The 18,953-nt window shown below is 42.3% G+C and overlaps 1 protein-coding gene across 7 annotated transcripts in view; it reads left to right on the forward strand.

The window, feature by feature from the left end:
- Positions 1 to 18,820, forward strand: part of rnf214 (ring finger protein 214) — a 60,154-nt gene extending 41,334 nt beyond the window's left edge. For 5 of the 7 annotated variants that reach the window (XM_048615498.1, XM_048615502.1, XM_048615499.1 and 2 more), the window contains 6 exons: positions 4,401 to 4,499; positions 6,148 to 6,389; positions 8,858 to 8,972; positions 13,391 to 13,531; positions 15,271 to 15,366; positions 17,511 to 18,820. In XM_048615498.1, coding sequence (XP_048471455.1) covers positions 4,401 to 4,499; positions 6,148 to 6,389; positions 8,858 to 8,972; positions 13,391 to 13,531; positions 15,271 to 15,366; positions 17,511 to 17,576 — 759 coding nt within the window. In that variant the 3' untranslated portion in view covers positions 17,577 to 18,820. The remainder of the gene's footprint in view (positions 1 to 4,400; positions 4,500 to 6,147; positions 6,390 to 8,857; positions 8,973 to 13,390; positions 13,532 to 15,270; positions 15,367 to 17,510) is intronic. The other 2 variants (XM_048615501.1, XM_048615504.1) reach the window with 1 other exon arrangement.
- Positions 18,821 to 18,953: the final 133 nt, after the last annotated feature.

Genomic DNA, 18,953 nt, shown 5'->3' on the forward strand with positions numbered 1-18,953 from the left:
CTTTCATAGAAAAGGTAGGAACAGGAGAAGGCCATTCAGCCCTTCAAGCCTGCTCCACTTTTTAACTTAATCATGGCTGATCATCCAACTCAGGGCCTTGTTCCTGCTTTCTCCCTACACCCTTTTGATCCCTTTATCCCCAAGAACTATATCTATCTCATTGTTAAAAACATTCAATGTTTTGGCCTCAACCACTTTCTGTGGCTGAGAATTCCTGACTCACCAGTTTCTGGGCGAAGACATTTTTCCTCATCTCAGTCCTAACTGGCTGACCCTATATCTTTACACTGTGGAGTATTTGCAGAAACACGTGGGTCTGGAGCAAAATAATGAACTCTCAGGCAAAGAGAGAGCCACACCACTTGACGGGTGTTGGAATGACTAATGAGCTCAGTCTATGATTTGCAGTCTCTGCCGTGTAAGGAGGTGAGGGGGGCTGTCATTTGAAGGCTCATGTGGATGGGTTGTTTGCAGGTTTGAGCACTCTATGACTTTGCGTCTTCATCTATGTACGCCCCTGACAACGACGTCTCTCTGTACGTTCAATACCATCTTGGGCGAGCCTCCTTCATTTTGGTCAGTCTCCCGTGAGTCAGTGGGGGCCATTCAATCTGTTCAGGGATGCTTTGGGAACATCCCTGAATCTTTGCGCCATCCTCCATGGAGTCTCTCAGCAAGGCGGTGTTCCGTGTGGAGCGGTTCCTCTGACAGTCTGTGATGTCAGGTAGAATGGCAAATCCCACCCAGCAGACAGCTTAATGTCTTGATGCTGGGCGGAGGACGCTGCTGGAGGATCATCTTTCATTCCACTGGGTTTGGAGGATCTTGCGAAGGCATTGTTGCTGGGACTTCTTCAGTGTGAATTGTCCAATTGCAAAACATGTAGGAACATGGGGATCACTGTCGAACGGTCACCCATGACCTACCAGCTTCAAAGCAAGTATAAATCATGTGTTTCTCTGAAATGGTAATGAGAAGAATACTGGAAGTAGGCAGCCTGAGACTCAAAGGGAAACATGGAGTTTGGATTTTTCGGTTGATTTTTTTTTTCAGAAGGGCAAGGGATTTTGAAATTTGTGATTTCAGGTTTTCCCTTCATCTTGGTTTGTTTTGTATCTGGTTCTTCAGTCTTTCAATCCATCTTTTAGAAAACTTCACCTGAGACTCAGGAGACTGATTTCTCTTTGAGCTATTCACAGCCTCACAATGTATTTCTGGCAGCTCTGAGTTCGGTTTCAAGTCTTTAGCACTCGACACTTTCTTCTTGCCCGTTTGACGAAGAGTTTATTCATTTGCTCCGTAACTAAGTGTTACTGTAAATACTAGATCTGCCCACTAGATGGGGAAACTCTCCTGTAAGTACCAACTTGCTGTGTGGGATTAACTCTATCACACTCTTGACACACTTCGTTCAGCACAGTTTCTACCTGAACTTCTCTATTGTATCAGCTCATCCATCACAAGGCACCTTTGACAGTGCAGCACTCCCTCAGTACTGCACTGGAGTGTCAGCATTGATGCCTGTTCTCATGTGCTGAAGTGGGACTTGAGCCCAGAACCTTACAACTGTAGGCATGAGTGTGACCCACATTTGTGCGCCTCCTTCGGTAGATCCTTGGGATCAAGAGCAACTTGCTTTCATAGAAAAGGTAGGAACAGGAGAAGGCCATTCAGCCCTTCAAAGCCTGCTCCACTTTTTAACTTAATCATGGCTGATCATCCAACTCAGGGCCTGAGTTCTTGTGTTGTCTATGAGAGACAACACATACACTCTCCAAATCATTCCATCCTCTCCCCTTTTTTTAAATTCCCTCACAGGATGCGGGCATGTCTGGCTAGGCCAGCATTTATTGTCCATTCTCTAGCAATTAAGAGTCAGCCACATTGCTGTGGGTCTGGTGTCATATGCAGATGAGAGTGGCAGTTTCCTTCCCTAAAGGACATTACTGAACTGACAATTGACAATGGTTACATGGTCATCATTAGACTATTAACTAGACTTCAGATTTTCATTGAAATCAAATTCCACCATCTGCCGTGGTGGGATTTGAACCTGGGCCCCCAAAACATTATCCAGATTAGCAGTCCAGCAATATTTCCACTAAGCTGTCACCTCCCTGTGATCAATTATTGATTGTAGCTGTGGGAGTCACTATCTGTTCTGAGTTAGAAACTTGTAAAACGATGCAGCACAGAGAGAAGCCATTCAGCCCATGGTGCTTGTGCTAGCTGTTCGGGAAGTGCTACCAATAGATCCCAATCCCCTGTTCCTTCCCCATAGTGCTGTGTTTTCTTTTTCCTTTTTACCCAATTCTAAGTTATTGGCTCTGTTTCCATCCTTTCAGGCAGCAAATTCCATATTATAACAAATCATAGTGGAAAGAAAAAGATTTCCTCACGGTAGTATAATGAGATTCATGTAGATAATGATCCTGTAGCTGATGACCTGATTCTGACATCAGTAAGAGAGAAGACAGCACTCTAGAATGAGCATGTGAAGAGACAGGTTTTGGACACCACACTAGAGAGCTGTATTTGATAACCAGTATTGTACAGATGTAAATAAAGGTGTGTTACAGTATATAGTGTAATTGAAGAGCTTTAATTAGAGATAAGGAGCAAGCAGCCTCCATGATAGGGGATTTCAAGACTAGGGGGGACATTTTTAAGGTGAGAGGAGTGAGATTTAAAAAAGGCACAAGGGGCAAATTTTTTACACAGAGGGTCATTCACATGTGGACTGAACTTCCTGAGGAAATCATGGATATGGGTACAATTACAATGTTTAAAAGCTTTTTGAATAGTATATGAATAGGAAGGGTTTGGAGGGATATGGGCCAGGAGAAGGTAGGTGGGAGTCATTTAGTTTGGGATTATGTTCAGCATGGACTAGTTGGACCGAAGGGTCTCCTTCCATGCTGTAAGAGTCTATGACTATGACCACAGAATCTCAATAGTGGTATTGGCTTAAAGCTCAAGACAGACCACTGATATTACCTGTGACCCTTATGCCAATTCTGTAAAATGCATGTTCTCTGACTAACAACCCTTCCGTTTCTCTTTATTTGCTCTATGCAAATCATTAATGAAATGGAACACCTTTTATCAAATAATTTCCCCTTTAACCTTCAGTGTTCAAAGGAGAATAGCCTAACTTCATGTGGGCTCAGGTTTTACCCCAATGATCTGAACACACTGATGTAGGTGATATTATGTTGCGATGCTGTGTGAGTGCCACACTGTCTGCGGTGTTATCTTTCAGATTGGCAATTAACCTCTGTGTCCAGTTCCCTGACACTATTTTGAAGTAGTGCAGGTAAGAGCTCCACCCCCACCCTTGTTTCTGGGATAATCTATCCCTCGAACAGCATCGCAAACAGAGCATCTGCTTATTATCTTATTGATGTCTGTTGGACTTTGCTGTATGCAAATTGGGTTGTCATGTCTCTTATCTTACAGCAGTGACTGCAGTTAAGATCCCAGCAATACCGGACAAGTCAGATCATCGTGAAACCATAAGTTTTATTGTTGCTGTTTGTTGCTCAGTTGTTGCTCACTCACTGAGCATATTCACAAGAGGCTGCCAGTGTACTTAAAAAAAAAAAGATGTTTGTTGTGCAAAAGCAAAAGCACAAACCTTGTCATATCATACACAACCTATGTGAAGTGATCTTATTACAGCTATCAGAATGAAAGTTTCAACCCTTTTACCCTAACAACAATCTCAGAGATACTCAGACCTAAGTGACATGTTACCCTTTCTCCACGCCAGTGTCATGCACAGTTGGCATGGCTGTAGTTATCTTCTGGAGCTTTTTAGTTCTTGACTTCTAAACTACTATCTTCAGAACAGGCTCATTGGTTTTCCATATTCTCTATCTCCAGCAGTTTTCTGACCAGTTTTCTCAATAACCCAGGACTTCAGCTTCCACTCTCAAGGACTCTCAGACACAGACTAATTCACTGACTTTCTGAATGTACCTTTGTCCTTGGATATATTGCAGCTAGAGAAGCAATATATCAGTTTTCTCTTTTTTTTCAGTACATTGAACCTTTAACTTCCAGCTCTCCTCCACAGCTGTAAACCCTTGTTAAAGAAGAATGCATAAACCAATCCAGGGCTTCCTGGCATCAAAAGTCTCAAATTTAAAAATAAAACTAAAACTATGTCTTCCCCTCTCTTAACGCACACAATGTAGAGTACAAATCGAACTTAATTCTTCCACATCAGAATTCAAGCTTTCAAGCACTAATAATCTATTACAAACCTTCTTCACATTAGACTTCAAAAATGCTTAATTGGTTGTAAAGTGCTTTGGGGCATCTGAAGGTTGTGAAAGGCGCTACTGAAATGCAAGTATTTTTTCTAATGAGTCTTGTTCTGTGAATTCCACCCACAGAATCAATATGAAGGTCACATTCAGCTGGTGAAGAATGGTGCAAAGCTCAGCAGTCTCCCACACATACAGTTGCCAACAATACCACCTGCTCCTGCAGAGGTATACTAACAGTATTCTCTAACCCTGTTTTTTCCAGGAACTGTCCTGAAGTCGAATCATTAGATTCAAACATTAACTGTTTCTCTCTCCACAGATCTGCAGAATTTCTCCAACACTTTCTGTTTCATTTCAGATCTCCGGCATCCGAAGTATTTTGCTTTTATTTGGGTACTGTTGTATAATTGTTTAACACACTTAACACCCAATTGTGTTGAGGTTGATTGGCTCGCTGAGCTGGTTTGTTGTTCCGCAGACGTTTCGTTACCGCGCTGGGTAACATCCTCAATGCAGCCTCTGATGAAGCGTCGGTGTGTTTTCCCACCTGGTTCTTAAACTCTGGAGTCTGTTACGATGGATTGCCTCACTTCCGGGTTTCCTCCGAAGTGGAATGTATATGGGGTCGAGTTCAATGTGGTTATTAATAGCCTGCTTAGTGGAGTGCCATGCTTCTAGGAATTCTCGTGCTTGTCTCTGCCTAGCCTGTCCCAGGATCTTGGTGTTGTCCCAGTTGAAGTGGTGGTTCTCCTTGTCCATGTGGATTGAGATGAGTGAGTACTGCGAGAAACACTACATCGGACAAACAGGAAGGAAACTAACAACAAGAGTACATGAACACCAACTGGCTACAAAAAGACACGACCAATACTCACTCATCTCAATAACAGGATGATCACATTGTACGCAGTACTCCAAATGTGGCCTTATCAATGTCTTGCACAGCTGTAACATGATGCTCTAACTCCTGTACCCAATGCTATGACTGATGAAGGCAAGTGTGCTAAACGCCTTTTTCACCACCCAGTCTACCTGGAACACTACTTTCAAAGAACGATGTACCTGCACCCTTACATCTCTCTGTTTGTCAACACTCTCCAGGACCCACCGTTAACTGAGTGAATCCTGTCCTGGTTTGTCTTACCAAAATGCAACATCTCACATCTAATTAATTAAACTCCCTTTGCCATTCCTCAGTTCATTGGCCAAGATTTTGTTGAAATCTTAGATAATCTTCTTCACTGTCCACTATGCCACCAATTTTGGTGTCATCTGAAAACGTACTAACCATGCCTCTTGTATCCTCATCCAAATCGTTCATATAAATGACGAGCAACAGTGAACCCAGCAGCAAGTTTAGTGCCACACCACTGGTCACGGGCCTCCAGTCTGAACAGCAGCCCACGACCAGAGAGTCAAACCTATTCTGCTTGATATTAGTGGAAGAGTGGACCCCGCTTCACATTATTCTTAATTAGTTGTCTCAGGCAATTTTTGTCACTTGGGAGGGGGAAGAAAACACACCAGCTTCAAATTTCATCAGAGACTCTGATGTTTTGCTGCTTTGAACTCCAAAACTTAGTACATTCGTATGAAATTCCCTTGGCTTCTTTTTTATTTCATGATGCCATTTAAAAGCCTAACCTCGGGTGTAACATTTACAATCGGGCTAAAGAAGTTTGACCCTATCCATAACCCCATCACTCTGCAATAATATTATTCTATTTGCTGTGACTGACCTGCTTCAGTAGGTGATGTGTTAACAATCAGAAAGCTGTATGTAGTCCTTTTGAGTTACTGACTAGGTTGTGCCTTGAAGCCAAACAATATCTTTATTATTTGATTTCTATTTTCTCTTTTTTTTAACCGGTAGCCTGAATTAGTGCTCCAGAGAATGCAGCAGAATCCTCGAGTTCCCTTCACTAACTTGCCTTCCACAGCACCTTTTTACCCAGCTCCTGGATCTCTGATGAACCTTCCAGCTACACAGTTTACCCCGAGTCACATGGCACAGTCAGAGGTTGGCAGTCACAACACTCAACCAGCTTCCAACCCGGCTACAAAACTGGAAAAACTCCTGGAAAAGCTGGAAGCCAAATTTCCAAACTGTAGCAGGTATGCTGCTCGTGAACACATGCGAATAAACGTTCTCTGCCTTGTTTGGCACCTTAATTAAATCCCACAGGAAGTCTGTGGAGCCTCACAGTGCAATTTTTCCCCATAAGTGCTCCATGTTGTGTCGGATGTACATGGCATATTTTTATTATTTAGGAATCATGCAGGGAAAGTTGATTTCGGTTTTCAGTTCTGTGAAGGTCTGATTTTTCCTTAAAAGAAGGTCAGGGTGTCATTTTGTATAGTGTGTTGAAATCGGCATTTCTAAGATGACATGTGACTTTAGCTAGATGAACAGCAAGCTGCTGGGGGAGATAATTGTTAGGGTGTTTACTGACTGAAGTTTTACAAACTGGAGAGGGGATTGGGGAGAGTGCAGAAGCAGATCTTCAGTGAGAAGAGGTCCACATTAGCAAAGGTCTAGGAACCTAGAGGAAGTCAATGGTCTAGTGGTATTATCTCTGGACTGTTAATCCAGAGACTCGGATAATGTTCTGGGAACCTGGGTTCGAATCCCACTGTGGCAGATGGTGGAATTTGAATTCAGTTTTAAAAATCTAGAATTAAGAGTCTAATGATGACCGTGAATCCATTGTTGATTGTTGGAAAAACCCAACTCATTCATTAATGCCATTTAGGGAAGGAAGCTGCCATCCTTACCTGGTCTGGCCTACATGTGACTCCAGACCCACAGCAATGCGGTTGACTCTTAACTGCCTTCTGGGCAATTAGGGTTGGGCAGTAAATTCTACCTGGCCAGCGAAACCCTCATCCCGTGAATGAATGAATTAAAAAACACCTCCAAGTAGTCAGGGCTGGGGAGAGGTCCTGAGTTGCTTAAAAGTAACCAGAAACAGCAGCTGTGAAGGTATCAGAAGAAGGCATCTTACAAGGCTTTTGAAAATATGTGTCTAAGGGCTCCATGTTAGATAATAAGTGAGCTGAGTTAGCATTTTGTTTAAAGATCTTTGGAAGAGACATTAACTAAGATAAAATAACATTGAGGGAATGTAGAAATTTGACTAAAAGAAACCTATTATACAGCCATGTTAGCTCAGTACGAAAGTTTAGCTTGGAGTGAGAGCTGACTCTTCATTGAGGTGTCTATGTTTTATTGTTGGGTTAAAAGGAATTAATCTTATTTGCCAAATTTGTAATGCGATCATTCCAAATTGTTTTTGTATAGTGTAACAGAGTTTGTGTTTTTCTTTTCTGTAATAACCTTTTATGTTTCTTTGGTAAAAGTGCACTTGGTATGAGCTTGCCCCCAGCAGAGTGTTTCACCCGATGCAGCAATGTGTATGTTACCTTCAGTAATATAAGAAACTGCGCATGGAAATTATGGATTTTAAGAATGCAACAAGCATTTATTGTAACAAACTATCAAGTGCAAACATTGTATTTCTCAGGCACATAAGTGACTGGGTTAATATTAAGCTATTACTTTACTACACAGAAGCATGCTTCCAGTAGAGATTAATGCATCGAGTGATTAGAGGCAAGATGGAGCATGAGATTTTATCCTCAGGCCACATGCTATGATGCAACGATGATATCATGAACATGTCTCAAGTCCTTATAAGCCATGGTCTTTTTCTGCCAGGGTGGGGGAAGTCCAAACCTAGAGGGCAAAGGTTTAAGGTGAGAGGGTAAAGATTTAAAAGGGAACTAAGGGGTAACTTTTCCACACAGAGGGTGGTGTGTGTATGGAACGAGCTGCCAGAGGAGATGGTGGAAGCAGGTACAACTACAACATTTAAAACGCAACTGAATGGGTACATGAATAGGAAGGGTTTATAGGGATATGGGCCAAATATGAGATCAGTTTAGGATAGCTGGTTGGCATGGACGAGTTGGACCTAAGGTTCTATTTCCGTGCTGTATGACTATATGACTCTTATGATCATGTGATGTAGGACACAAGTAGTCTCTTCTGAATATGTTCCGTAACGAAACCCCTGACCTATTAAGCTAGGTTCCATTCTAGAATCATAGAATCTCTGCCGTGTGGAGTCCACACCAACCCTCCAAAGAACATCTCACCCAGACCCAGCCCCCTACCCTATCTCTGTAACCCAGTATTTTCCCTTGGCTAATCCGTCCAGCCTGCAAATCCCCTGGACACTGTAGGCAATTTCCCACAGCCAATCCACCCAAACTGCGCATCTTTGGACTGTGGGAGAAAACCAAGCACCCAGCAGTCGTGGGGAAAATGTGCAACCTCCACGCAGACAGTCGTCAGAGAATGGATCTTACTTTTCCAATGTTCTGATCCCAGCTGACAGTAATAATGTCCAAAGTAAAATATTGAGGGAGTTGAATAATTACATGGAGAGGAAAATAACTATATACTTATGGGGATAGAGCAAGGGGTTGTTCAAAATATTGGCCGGGACCAAATGGCCTCCTTCTATATTGTATCATTCCATGAATAAAAAGTGCCTTGTTATTTATCTTCTTCCTGCCAGAGTTCAACTTACCCACATTCTGCAGCAGATTAAGAACTCACGTGGAACTATTGCTGGCCTTTCTGTGGATGAACTAACACACCAAATGGCTGCCCAACTGACTGAAATAAAGCAGGTACCCTTTATGACAGGTGTCAAACATTGAGAGTGAACATGCACAATTGGTAGGAGTTCTTGTGGTGCAGTGGTAGTGTCCCTACCCCTGAGCCAGTGGATCTAGGTTCAAGTCCTACCTGGTCCAGATATGTGTGACACCATCTCTGAACAAGTTGATTAGAACATAAATACAGATGGTCAGTATCTGAGTGAGAAAGTTAATATTTTCCTTCTGTTCCACTGACGAGTAAAAACATTTTGTTTCATTTTTTAAACTTGTTTTTTAAGGATAAATTTTCTGGATTAGTAATGCCATAGGTGTAGAGTTTTGAATCTGCTCTTTATGGAAATTAGGAAGCTCCGTCTTAGTGGTGGAAGTGAAAACTTGCTATTAACTATGCCTCTCCACGGGGAGGTGATGGCCTAGTGATATTATTGCTGGACTGTTAATCCAGAGACCCAGATAATGTTCTGTGGACCCAGGTTCAAATCCTGCCAAGGCAGATGGTGGAATTTGAATTCAATAAATATCTGGACTTAAGAGTCTAATGATGACCATGAATCCATTGTCAATTGTTGGAAAAACCCATCTGGTTCACTAATGTCCTTTAGGGAAGGAAACTGCCATCCTTACCTGGTCTGGCCTGCATGTGACTCCAGACCCACAGCAATGTGGCTGGCTCTTAACTGCCGCTGGGATGGGCAATAAATGCTGCCTAGCCAGCAATGCCCTCATCCTGTGAATGAATAATAAAAGAAATAGTATGGTGATGCAGCATAAAGGATACCTTAACAACAATGGGTAATAAATACCCAGTGTGGTATCCACAAACAAATATTCAAATAAAACTCAACAGTTTTATCGTCCAGATATATTGAAAATGTACAAAAGAGAACATAAACATGTTAAAGCAATATTAATTAATTTAATCTTGCACTTGTTAATACAGAGCTTGAGTATTGCTCAACAAAGGTGTCATGCTACTGAAGCTTTTAGCATGTGCTTGATCGGGACAGGTGCGAGAATACCAAATTTCATAGCTTATACTCCATGAGTAAAAGGGTGCTGATTGGTCGGTAAGTGGACTCTGATTGGTCAAGACACGACTTTGGAGACTACACCAGGAAATAGTTATCCTCCCTAACATTTCTTCAAATTTGAAAAAGGCAAGGCAACTTGGACTGGTAAAGGTGTTGAGCATGGGCTACGCATGATTAGAATCATACAGTACGGAAAAGGTCCTTCAATCTGTACCACCCAAAATATGCTGTTGCTTACCCTAGTCTGCTTCTCTGCATGAGGCCCATAGCCTTGAATTTTTTCTATTCATTCATGGGATGAGGGTGTGTCTGACTGCATATCCCTAATTGCCCAGAGGGCAGTTAAGCGTCAACCACATTGCTGTGCGTCTGGAGTCACATGTAGGCCATACCAGGTAAGGATGGCAGATTTCCTTCCCTAAACAACATTGGTGAACCAGATGGAATTTTCCTAACAATTGATTGTCTCACAGGCAATTCTAGCAGCAGGAAGAGAACCCCAGCTTTTAGCTGTAACAGAGAGCGGAATAAGAGCTTCCACATCCAGCTTCAAGACCCTAGAAACTACTGAAAGCTTAAGCTGAAAATCCCAGTTGTATGGGAGCTTGACCCCACCCATTCAGGCTACTTCAGTTGTTCCAACTTTAAAAAAAAATTCCCAAGCTTCACAATCTGTTTACTTTATTGGCTTTGAGCAGACCGTTTGTCACCTCTGTCTCAACCTCTCTTCATTTAAAAAAAAGACAAAACACACCTCCTAAAGCCATAGTATTGCCAGTGACCATAGTTCTGTTAATTTTAAAATAGTTATGGAAAGGGACAAAACTGGTCCTCAGGTTCAAATTCTAAGCTGGGGCAAGGTGAATTTTGATAGAATTAGAAAGGAGCTTGCAGGTGTTGATTGGAGCAGTTTGATTGCAGGCAAATGGATCTCTGGCAATTGGGAGGCCTTTAAAAGTGTGATAGCTAGAGTTCAAGATCTTTATGTTCCTGTGAGGGTGAAGGTCAAGGTTGGCAGGAGTAGGAAACCCTGAATGACAAGAGATATTGAGGCTTTGACCAGAAAAAAGCAGGAGGCATATCTCCGGTACAGGCAGTTGGGATCAAGGCAATCCCTGGAGGTATTTTGGGGATACAGGGGTTTACTGAATAAGGAAATGAGAAGGGTGAAAAGGAGATTTTTTTCATTATTCATTCGCAGGATGAGGGCATCACTGGCTAGGCAGCATTTATTGCCCATCTGGCAGTTAAGAGTCAACCACATTGCTGTGGGTCTGGAGTCACATGTAGGACAGACCAGTTTCCTTCCCTAAAGGACATTAGTGAACAAGATGGGTATTTTCCCTGGCAGTGGATTTATGGTCATCATTAGACCCTTAATTCCAGATATTTATTGAATTCAAATTCCACCATCTGCCATGGTGGGATTTGAACCCGGGTCCCCAGATCATTATCTGGATTTCTGGATTAACAGTCCAATGATAATACCACTAGGCCAGCACCTCCCTTACTTTGGCTGAGAAGATTAGGGTGAAGCCAAAGACATTCTTTAAGTATATTAAAGGAAAAAGAATAACTAGACAGAGAATAGGACCTCTCAAGGACCAAAGTGGACATATATGTGGAACCGCAGGAGATGGGCGAGGTCGTCAATGAATATTTCTTCTCTGTGTTTACCATGGAGAAAGACAGGAAGTCTTGGGAACTTGGGGAAGTTAGTGGCAATATCTTGGGGAAAGTCCATATCACGGTAGAGGAGGTGTTGAATGGATTAGAATGTGTGAAGGTGGATAAATCTCCTGGTCCCGACCAGAAAGATCCATGAACCCTGGCAGAGGCTAGAAAAGGAACAGCGGGAGCCCTGGTTGATGTACTTGCATCATCGTTAGCCACGACTGAGGTCCCAGAAGACTGGAAGGTAGCAAACGTTGTGCCCGTATTCAAGAAGAGCTGCGAAGAAAAACCTAGGAATTAAAGACCAGTAAGCTTAATATCTGTAGTAGGTAAGTTGCTTGAGAAGATTCTGAGGGATAAGAGATACATGCATTTAGAAAGTCAGGGTTTGATTAGGAGTGGTCAGCATGGCTTCATGCATGGGAGATCATACCTCACAAATTTGTTAGAGTTCTTTGATGAAATGACCAGGAAGGTTGATGAGGGAAGGGCGGTAGACGTGGTATGTATGGATTTCAGTATGACGTTTGGTAAGGTTCCACTTGGTCGGCTGCTCTGGGAGGTTAGATTGCATGGAATCCAGGGAGAGCTGGCAAATTGGATACACAATTGGCTTGATGATAGGAAGCAGAGGGTAATAGTGGAAGGATGCTGTAAGACTGGAGGCCTGTGAATAGTGCTGTGCCTTAGGGGTTGGTGCTGGGCCCATTGCTGTTTGTTATTTATATCAAAGATTTGGATGAGAATGTACAAGACCTGATTAGTAAGTTTGTGGATGACACTAAAATAGGCGGTATCGTGGACAGTGAGGAAGGTTGTCAGAAATTGCAGCAGGATCTTGATCCGTTAGGGAAGTGGTCTGAGAAACGGTAAATAGGTAAATGTGAGGTATTACATTTTGTAAAGTAAAATCAAGGTAGGAGCCTTAGGGAGTGTAGTGGAACAGAAGGACCTTGGAGTTCAGGTGCTTGGTTCTCTGAAAGTGGAGTCACAGGTAGACAGGGCAGTGAAGAAAACTTTTGGCACCCTGGCCTTCATCAGTCAGAGCATTGAGTAAAGAAGTTGGGAAGTTATGTTGCAGTTGTACAGGACGTTGGTGAGGCCGCACTTGGGAGTATTGTGTTCAGTTTTCGTCACCTTGCTATAAGAAGGATGTTGTTAAACTGGAAAGACTGCAGAAGAAGTTTGCAAGGATGTTGCCAGGACTCAAGGGATTGAGTTTATAGGAAGAGATTGGACAAGCCAGGATTTTTTTCTTTAGAGCGTAGGAGACTGAGAGGGGATCTTACAGAAATGTATATGATCATGAGATGCATGGATAGGGTAAATGCACTCAGTCTTTTTCCCAGGGAAATCAAGGCCTAGAGGGTATCAGTTTCAGGTAAGAGGGGAAAGAATACATAAGAACCTGAAGGGCAACCTTTTTACACAAAGGTTGGATGCATATGGAATAAGCTGCCAGTGGAAGTGGTTGAGGCGGGTACATTAACAACATTTAAAAGGTATTTGGACAAATACATGGATAGGAAAGGTTTAGAAAGATATGGGCCAAGCACAGGGCAATGAGGTTAGCGTGGATAGACATTTTGGTCGGCATGGACTGGTTTGGGCCGAAGGGCCTGTCTTGTACTGTAGGAGTCTATGACGATTGTTATTGTATTGTTCAGTAACTGCTGTCTAATGTCAATTTAAAATATGTATTTTCTGAATCTCTTTGGACAGGCTGAGCCAGTGCATCTACTGCGAATCCCTACCACTTTGTCTGGACACTTCCCACCAGCAGCTTCACAGACCAGCCCTTACCTGACACAGCTGAAAAGTAGAACTGGAGCTCAGGCCTCATACCAAGAGAGTCCAGTGCTGGTTCGTAACTTCCCTCACCTTCTACGGGGGAATTTTACTTTTGCCCTTCTTTTGCATTTTTTACAAATGCTCTCTAGTTCAAGAGACATTAGGCTAGATTTCCGCAGAGACAGGAACACTGCACAGACCTTTTGAAAAATAACATGCGGGACCAAGCTGTGGATATCTTGCTCCCTATTTCTTATTGTGTGCTGCTCTGGAATCCACATTATAGGAGGCATGTGATAGCACCGGAGAAGGGTGGAAGAAGTGGCTTACCAGGATATTGCCTGGGCTGGAGAATGTTGGTAATGAAGAGAGTTTGGATAGACTGGGGAGGTTTTCTTTGGAGCCAAGGAGACTAAAAGGGAACACGATTGAGATGTATAAAATTACGATGAGTGTAGGTAGGAAGGAATACATCCGCTGCTGCCTCACAACACCAGGGACCCGGTTTCAATTCCAGCCTGGAGCTAATATCTGTGTCAAGTTTGCACATTCTCTTCGTGTCTCCATGGGTTTCCTCTGGGTGCTCCGGTTTCCTCCCACAGTCCAAAGATGTGCAGGTTAGGGTGGATTAGCCGTGCTAAATTACCTGTAGTGTCCAGGGATTTGCAGGTTAGGGTGGGCTAGCCTTGGGAAATGCAGGGTTACAGGGATAGGTTAGTGGGGTTGGTCTGGATGGGATGCGCTTCAGAGGGTCAGTGTGGGCTTGATGGGCAGAATGGACCATTTCCACACTGTAGGGATTCTGATTATGTCGTATCGTTTATTTTGTACTTGTTTGGATGAACTCAATAAATTCTGTAAGAGTTGCAACGGTAAACTGGAATAGGTCTTGTAACCATCTGAGAATAAGATGTTTACATCTGTTCTCTTAAATCAATCTATCATTTGTAATTGACTGTAGCTCCTACGATTGAAATTAGAGTGAACTCCACAATCTGTTGGCATTTGTTGATCATCCTCAAATATTCTTGGACTGAGAGGCTTTTCTGGCCATTTCAGAGGGCAGTTGAGAGTCAACCACATTGCTGTGGGTCTGGAGTCACATGTAGGTCCGTGTTGATGAGGATGGCTGATTTCCTTCCCTGAAGGATATTAGTGAACCAGATTGGTTTTTACAATAATCAGAGGTAGCTAACATGGACACCATTGCGGATTTATTAACTGAATTCAAATTCCACAAGCTGCTGTGATGGTATTTGAATCCATGTCCCCAAAGCATTAGCCTCAGTTACTATACAGTGACATTACCACTGCATCACCATCTCCCCATATTGCAAAGATAAAGGAGCAATTTGATCGAAGTTTTCAGGACCTAGAGAGGAATAAGAAAAGTTCTGCTGGTGTTGATGAGAGGGTGTAGTCTAAAAATTAGAATCTGACCTTTCAAGACTGAAATTGGAAAGTACTTCGACACATCTCTGGTAGAAATTGTAACTCTGTTCTGCAAATGGCAATTGATGCCAGTCAGCAGATAATATTAAATCTGCGATTGGCTAACAGAAACCAGTATTAATGGTTATGTGGCTAAAATGGGTATATGCAGTTAGTTTAAGATCAACCAATGATTTAATTGAATGGTGTTAACATGTTTGAGATAAGTTTCCTTCTACTCACATGAACCGGAGCTTGAAGCTTTCACCCATAAATTTTATGACATAACATCACTGAATTTGGTCAGTTTCAAAATAAATTCTAAGCCACAGTGTAGAAACCCAACGTCAGCACTAACTGGTTTCCCTTTTAAACATTAGGTCTCAGGCAGTCCCCGGCTTTGTTTGATGTGTCAGAAAGTTGTGCTTATTGACGAAGTCCAGCCAATGGTCTGTTCACATATTGTCCACCGAGAGGTGAGTGTCTCACATTTTACCATTAATCAGTAGACCCTATGTGTGTGCACACGTTCTTGTGTGAATAACATTTTTTTGCTATAGGCTGTAGGAATTTGATGTTTTTAGGGTGTGGAATGGGCACTGATGGGCAGAATTGCTCACATGCACTTGCTTGGTTGCAAAATGAGTTAGCAGTTGCAAACGTAAATCATTTGAAGTTTCACTTACTTCTGTTCCCATTCCTACATGTCTAAATTAGTTGACTGCATGCAAGAGCTTTGTTATTAGGAATGGACATATTTACTTGGACATTCCCTTTGGAGAATTGTGAGGAGATCCCTATCAATAACTCCCCGATAGCACGGTGGATAAGCTGTCACATGATGTAGCTTTGCGATCCACAGTCCCTAATTTCCAGGTTAAAAATCTCTGATATGTGCAGTTCATTGATGGCAGCTGGGAAAATAATGGAAGGTTTCTAAAAAAACGACACACTTCCTTCTCTGTATTACAACATTATCCCAAGTGGCTTCAAGTAAAACTTGGATGTTTCCCATGCTATCTAGTGAACCATAGAGCATCCATTCCCATCCTCAACTCTCAATTCTCTGGCTCCTCTGTTAATAATAGTCCACATTTTAAAGTTTATTTATGGGATTTGGGCAATGCTAATTCGACCAACATTTAATGCCCATCCCTATTTACCCAATGGGTAGCTGAGAGTCAAACACATTGCTGTGGATCTGGAGTCACAGGTAAGGATTTCATATTTCCTTCCTTGAAGGACATTAGTAAACCAGATGGATTTTAATGACAATTGACAATGGTTAGATGGTCACCATTAGATTAGGTTTTTATTCCAGATTTGCTTTATTTGTTTATGTCTGACTGGAGCTGGTTTGCATGCAGCTCTGGAGTTTCGGATTGTGTAAGTGATAGGGAAAGTGCTTGCCCCTACTCTCCCTTTGTGTTGCCCCTTAATCCGATCTCTCCCTGTGGTTAGGCAGCTGAAAGCAGTAACCTGAAACAAACTGGAGAAACTCAGCAGATCTGGTAGCATCTATGGAAAGAAAAGCAGATTTAATGTTTCGAGTCCGGTTTTACTCTTCTTCAGAACTGGAGTTGTCATTGTCTTGTCACTTTGTCACTCGTTGAAGTCAGATAAGATCAAACTGCTGTTCAGATTTTTGGGAATGAAAGTCCTTATGAAATGAAGAGAAACCCCCCTTTCTTTTTAACCAATAAACTGAATCAGTTCAGGCACATTCTAACTTGGCAGATTATAATGCATCTGTAATGATTGGAAGCAGGTAGATCTTATTGATAATGAGATCCTTGATTGTAGTTGTTAACCTGGGCCAATCAGGGAGCCCTGGCTGACAGATATAAACAGGAGATTCAGACAGTCTCCTGACTTCAGGGAGTGGATCTGAGCTGGCTGATCAGAGCTCATGTACTGTGCACATGTAAATAAAGGGTGACTCAGCGATGGGATACTGGCCTCTGTGCAGTTATTTCAGAATCCTTTTCTGGAAGGTCATGTGGATGTTTCCTGCAGTTTCTATTTTAATTTTTAAAGAAAATCAAACATCCAACAAGGAAAGATTATTTGATTCCTCATTTCCTTTCTTCTACTATGGGATGTGGGGGTCACTGGCAAGGCCACGTTTGTGCCCCATCTGAATTGGCCTTGAACTGAATAACTTCCTCAGTTAGAGAGCATTGCCATACCAGACTGGGTGAGGATGGCAGATTTCCTTTCCTAAAGGGCATTCGTGAAAGAGAATTCTTTTTTTATGACAAAATGTGATGATGAATTTAAATTCAACCAACTGTCACATCGGGACTTGAGCCCACATCCCTAGTGTATTAACTGGCTTCTGGATTACTAGTGCAGTGATATTACCACACACTATCTTCCTCCCACTTTCATCCAAAGGTAATTAAGCTGTTTAATGCAGTGCTGAAGAAGAGACATACCAAATTCAAAGCATAAACACTGTTTCTCTCTCCGCAGATGCTGCCAGAGCTGTTGAGTTCCTCCAGTGTCCTGTTTGTTTCAGATTTTCAGCATGCACAGTATTTTGTGTTTTCGTTATAATGTGTTTCATGCTATTGTCAAGCCTATCAAGTGATCCTGTCTGCTTCTATGTTTTTTCCAGTGCATCAAATTCTGGTCACAATCCAACAAAAACAGTAGCTGTCCTTTCTGCCCCACACCAAGGTAATACAACAAGCAGAACAGCAGGTGCTGGAGGATTCCTTGTAGTTCTGACATTGTTCATCAAACGTCGAGCCCTTTGACACTATCAAACGTCTGACAGCTGTGTGAACTTTTTATATTTGAAAAGAAGTGAGCCAGGCCTCAAAGTGGGCAAATGACAGACCACAAATGTATTGGATCACACTAAATTTGTCGCTGGTGTTCTAAGAATATTGAGACGATTATTTTGCAGGCTTGCACGTTTTCTGTTTTTAGAGAGAGTGTGTCTCTCTGTGAAGAATAAATGGACTATGGGGAAATATGTCTTGTTGTTTATGGTCACGTTATGAATGCAGCAAGCTTGTTGTTTACCAGCATGGAGTTCTGATTGGAAAGTTCAGTTCACAAGGTCTCCCTGGATATGTCTCTTGGAAGGACAGGGACTGAATTATGAGATAAAAGCAATGGATAAGCTTGAAAAAAACCATGTGCTGCTCTGAAACCTGTCTCTGTGGGGCTGGCTTCTTGACAGTTAATAGCTTAAAGAAATATGGTTTGGACTATGAAGATAAAAATGAGCACAAAGTTGGTAGTTAATTTATGGTTGATGTTCAATCTCCTTCCATCTCACTGTACAAATGTTGTAAACACTTCAAGGTTGAAGAAGAGTATGATTTTCCACTTCTCTTCTCAATTTCAAACACCAACTGAGGGAATCACAGGTGGCCTACGTTCTTCTGTGATCCTAAAGTTGTTTAGTCCTGATAGATGATTCAACTCTTGAGTGACCCATAGAGTATCTGATATCATCTTTGTTCAGCCCCCATTCCCAGCAGGATTCGAAATGCAGAGCCTAGGTGTGGCTGCCTTTATTTCTTTTCACAAATCTTCCCCCTATCCCCGACTCCTGCCTGGAAATTTATGTAACCAACTTCTGCCTTAGCTCCCTGCATGTGGCGATGAAATGTTCTGCTGTGTATAACTCTGCATCATAATGAGTGCCTCCTTTGGTAAATCATGAAATGTTACTCATTTGAAATGCTGTTTGTCAACTCACCTGTTAGAGTGAAGGAAGAACTTGCCTTTTGCAGCACCTGGCAAGATATGTGGGTTAAGCTTCAGATCTTTTTCAGAGTTTAACTTTCAACAAATAAGTACATTGACAAACCATGAATCCTGCTTTGTATGTCCCAAGAGCCAAAGGTAAATTGTATGCAGCTTTATAATTGTCTTTCATGTAATAAACTATTATTCTCTTTCATGTAACAACCGATGTATTCAACTTCATCCTTGCAGACCTGAAACCAGGATGGCAGCAGGTCAGCAAGGCACTTTATCCCCCACTGTCTTGGGGACAGAGAGTGCTGGCTTAGCCAAAGATACCCACATCCAATGAGCTCAT

This window comes from Rhincodon typus, chromosome 32 (genome assembly GCF_021869965.1).
Source record: "Rhincodon typus isolate 14 chromosome 32, sRhiTyp1.1, whole genome shotgun sequence".
NCBI lineage: Eukaryota > Metazoa > Chordata > Chondrichthyes > Orectolobiformes > Rhincodontidae > Rhincodon > Rhincodon typus.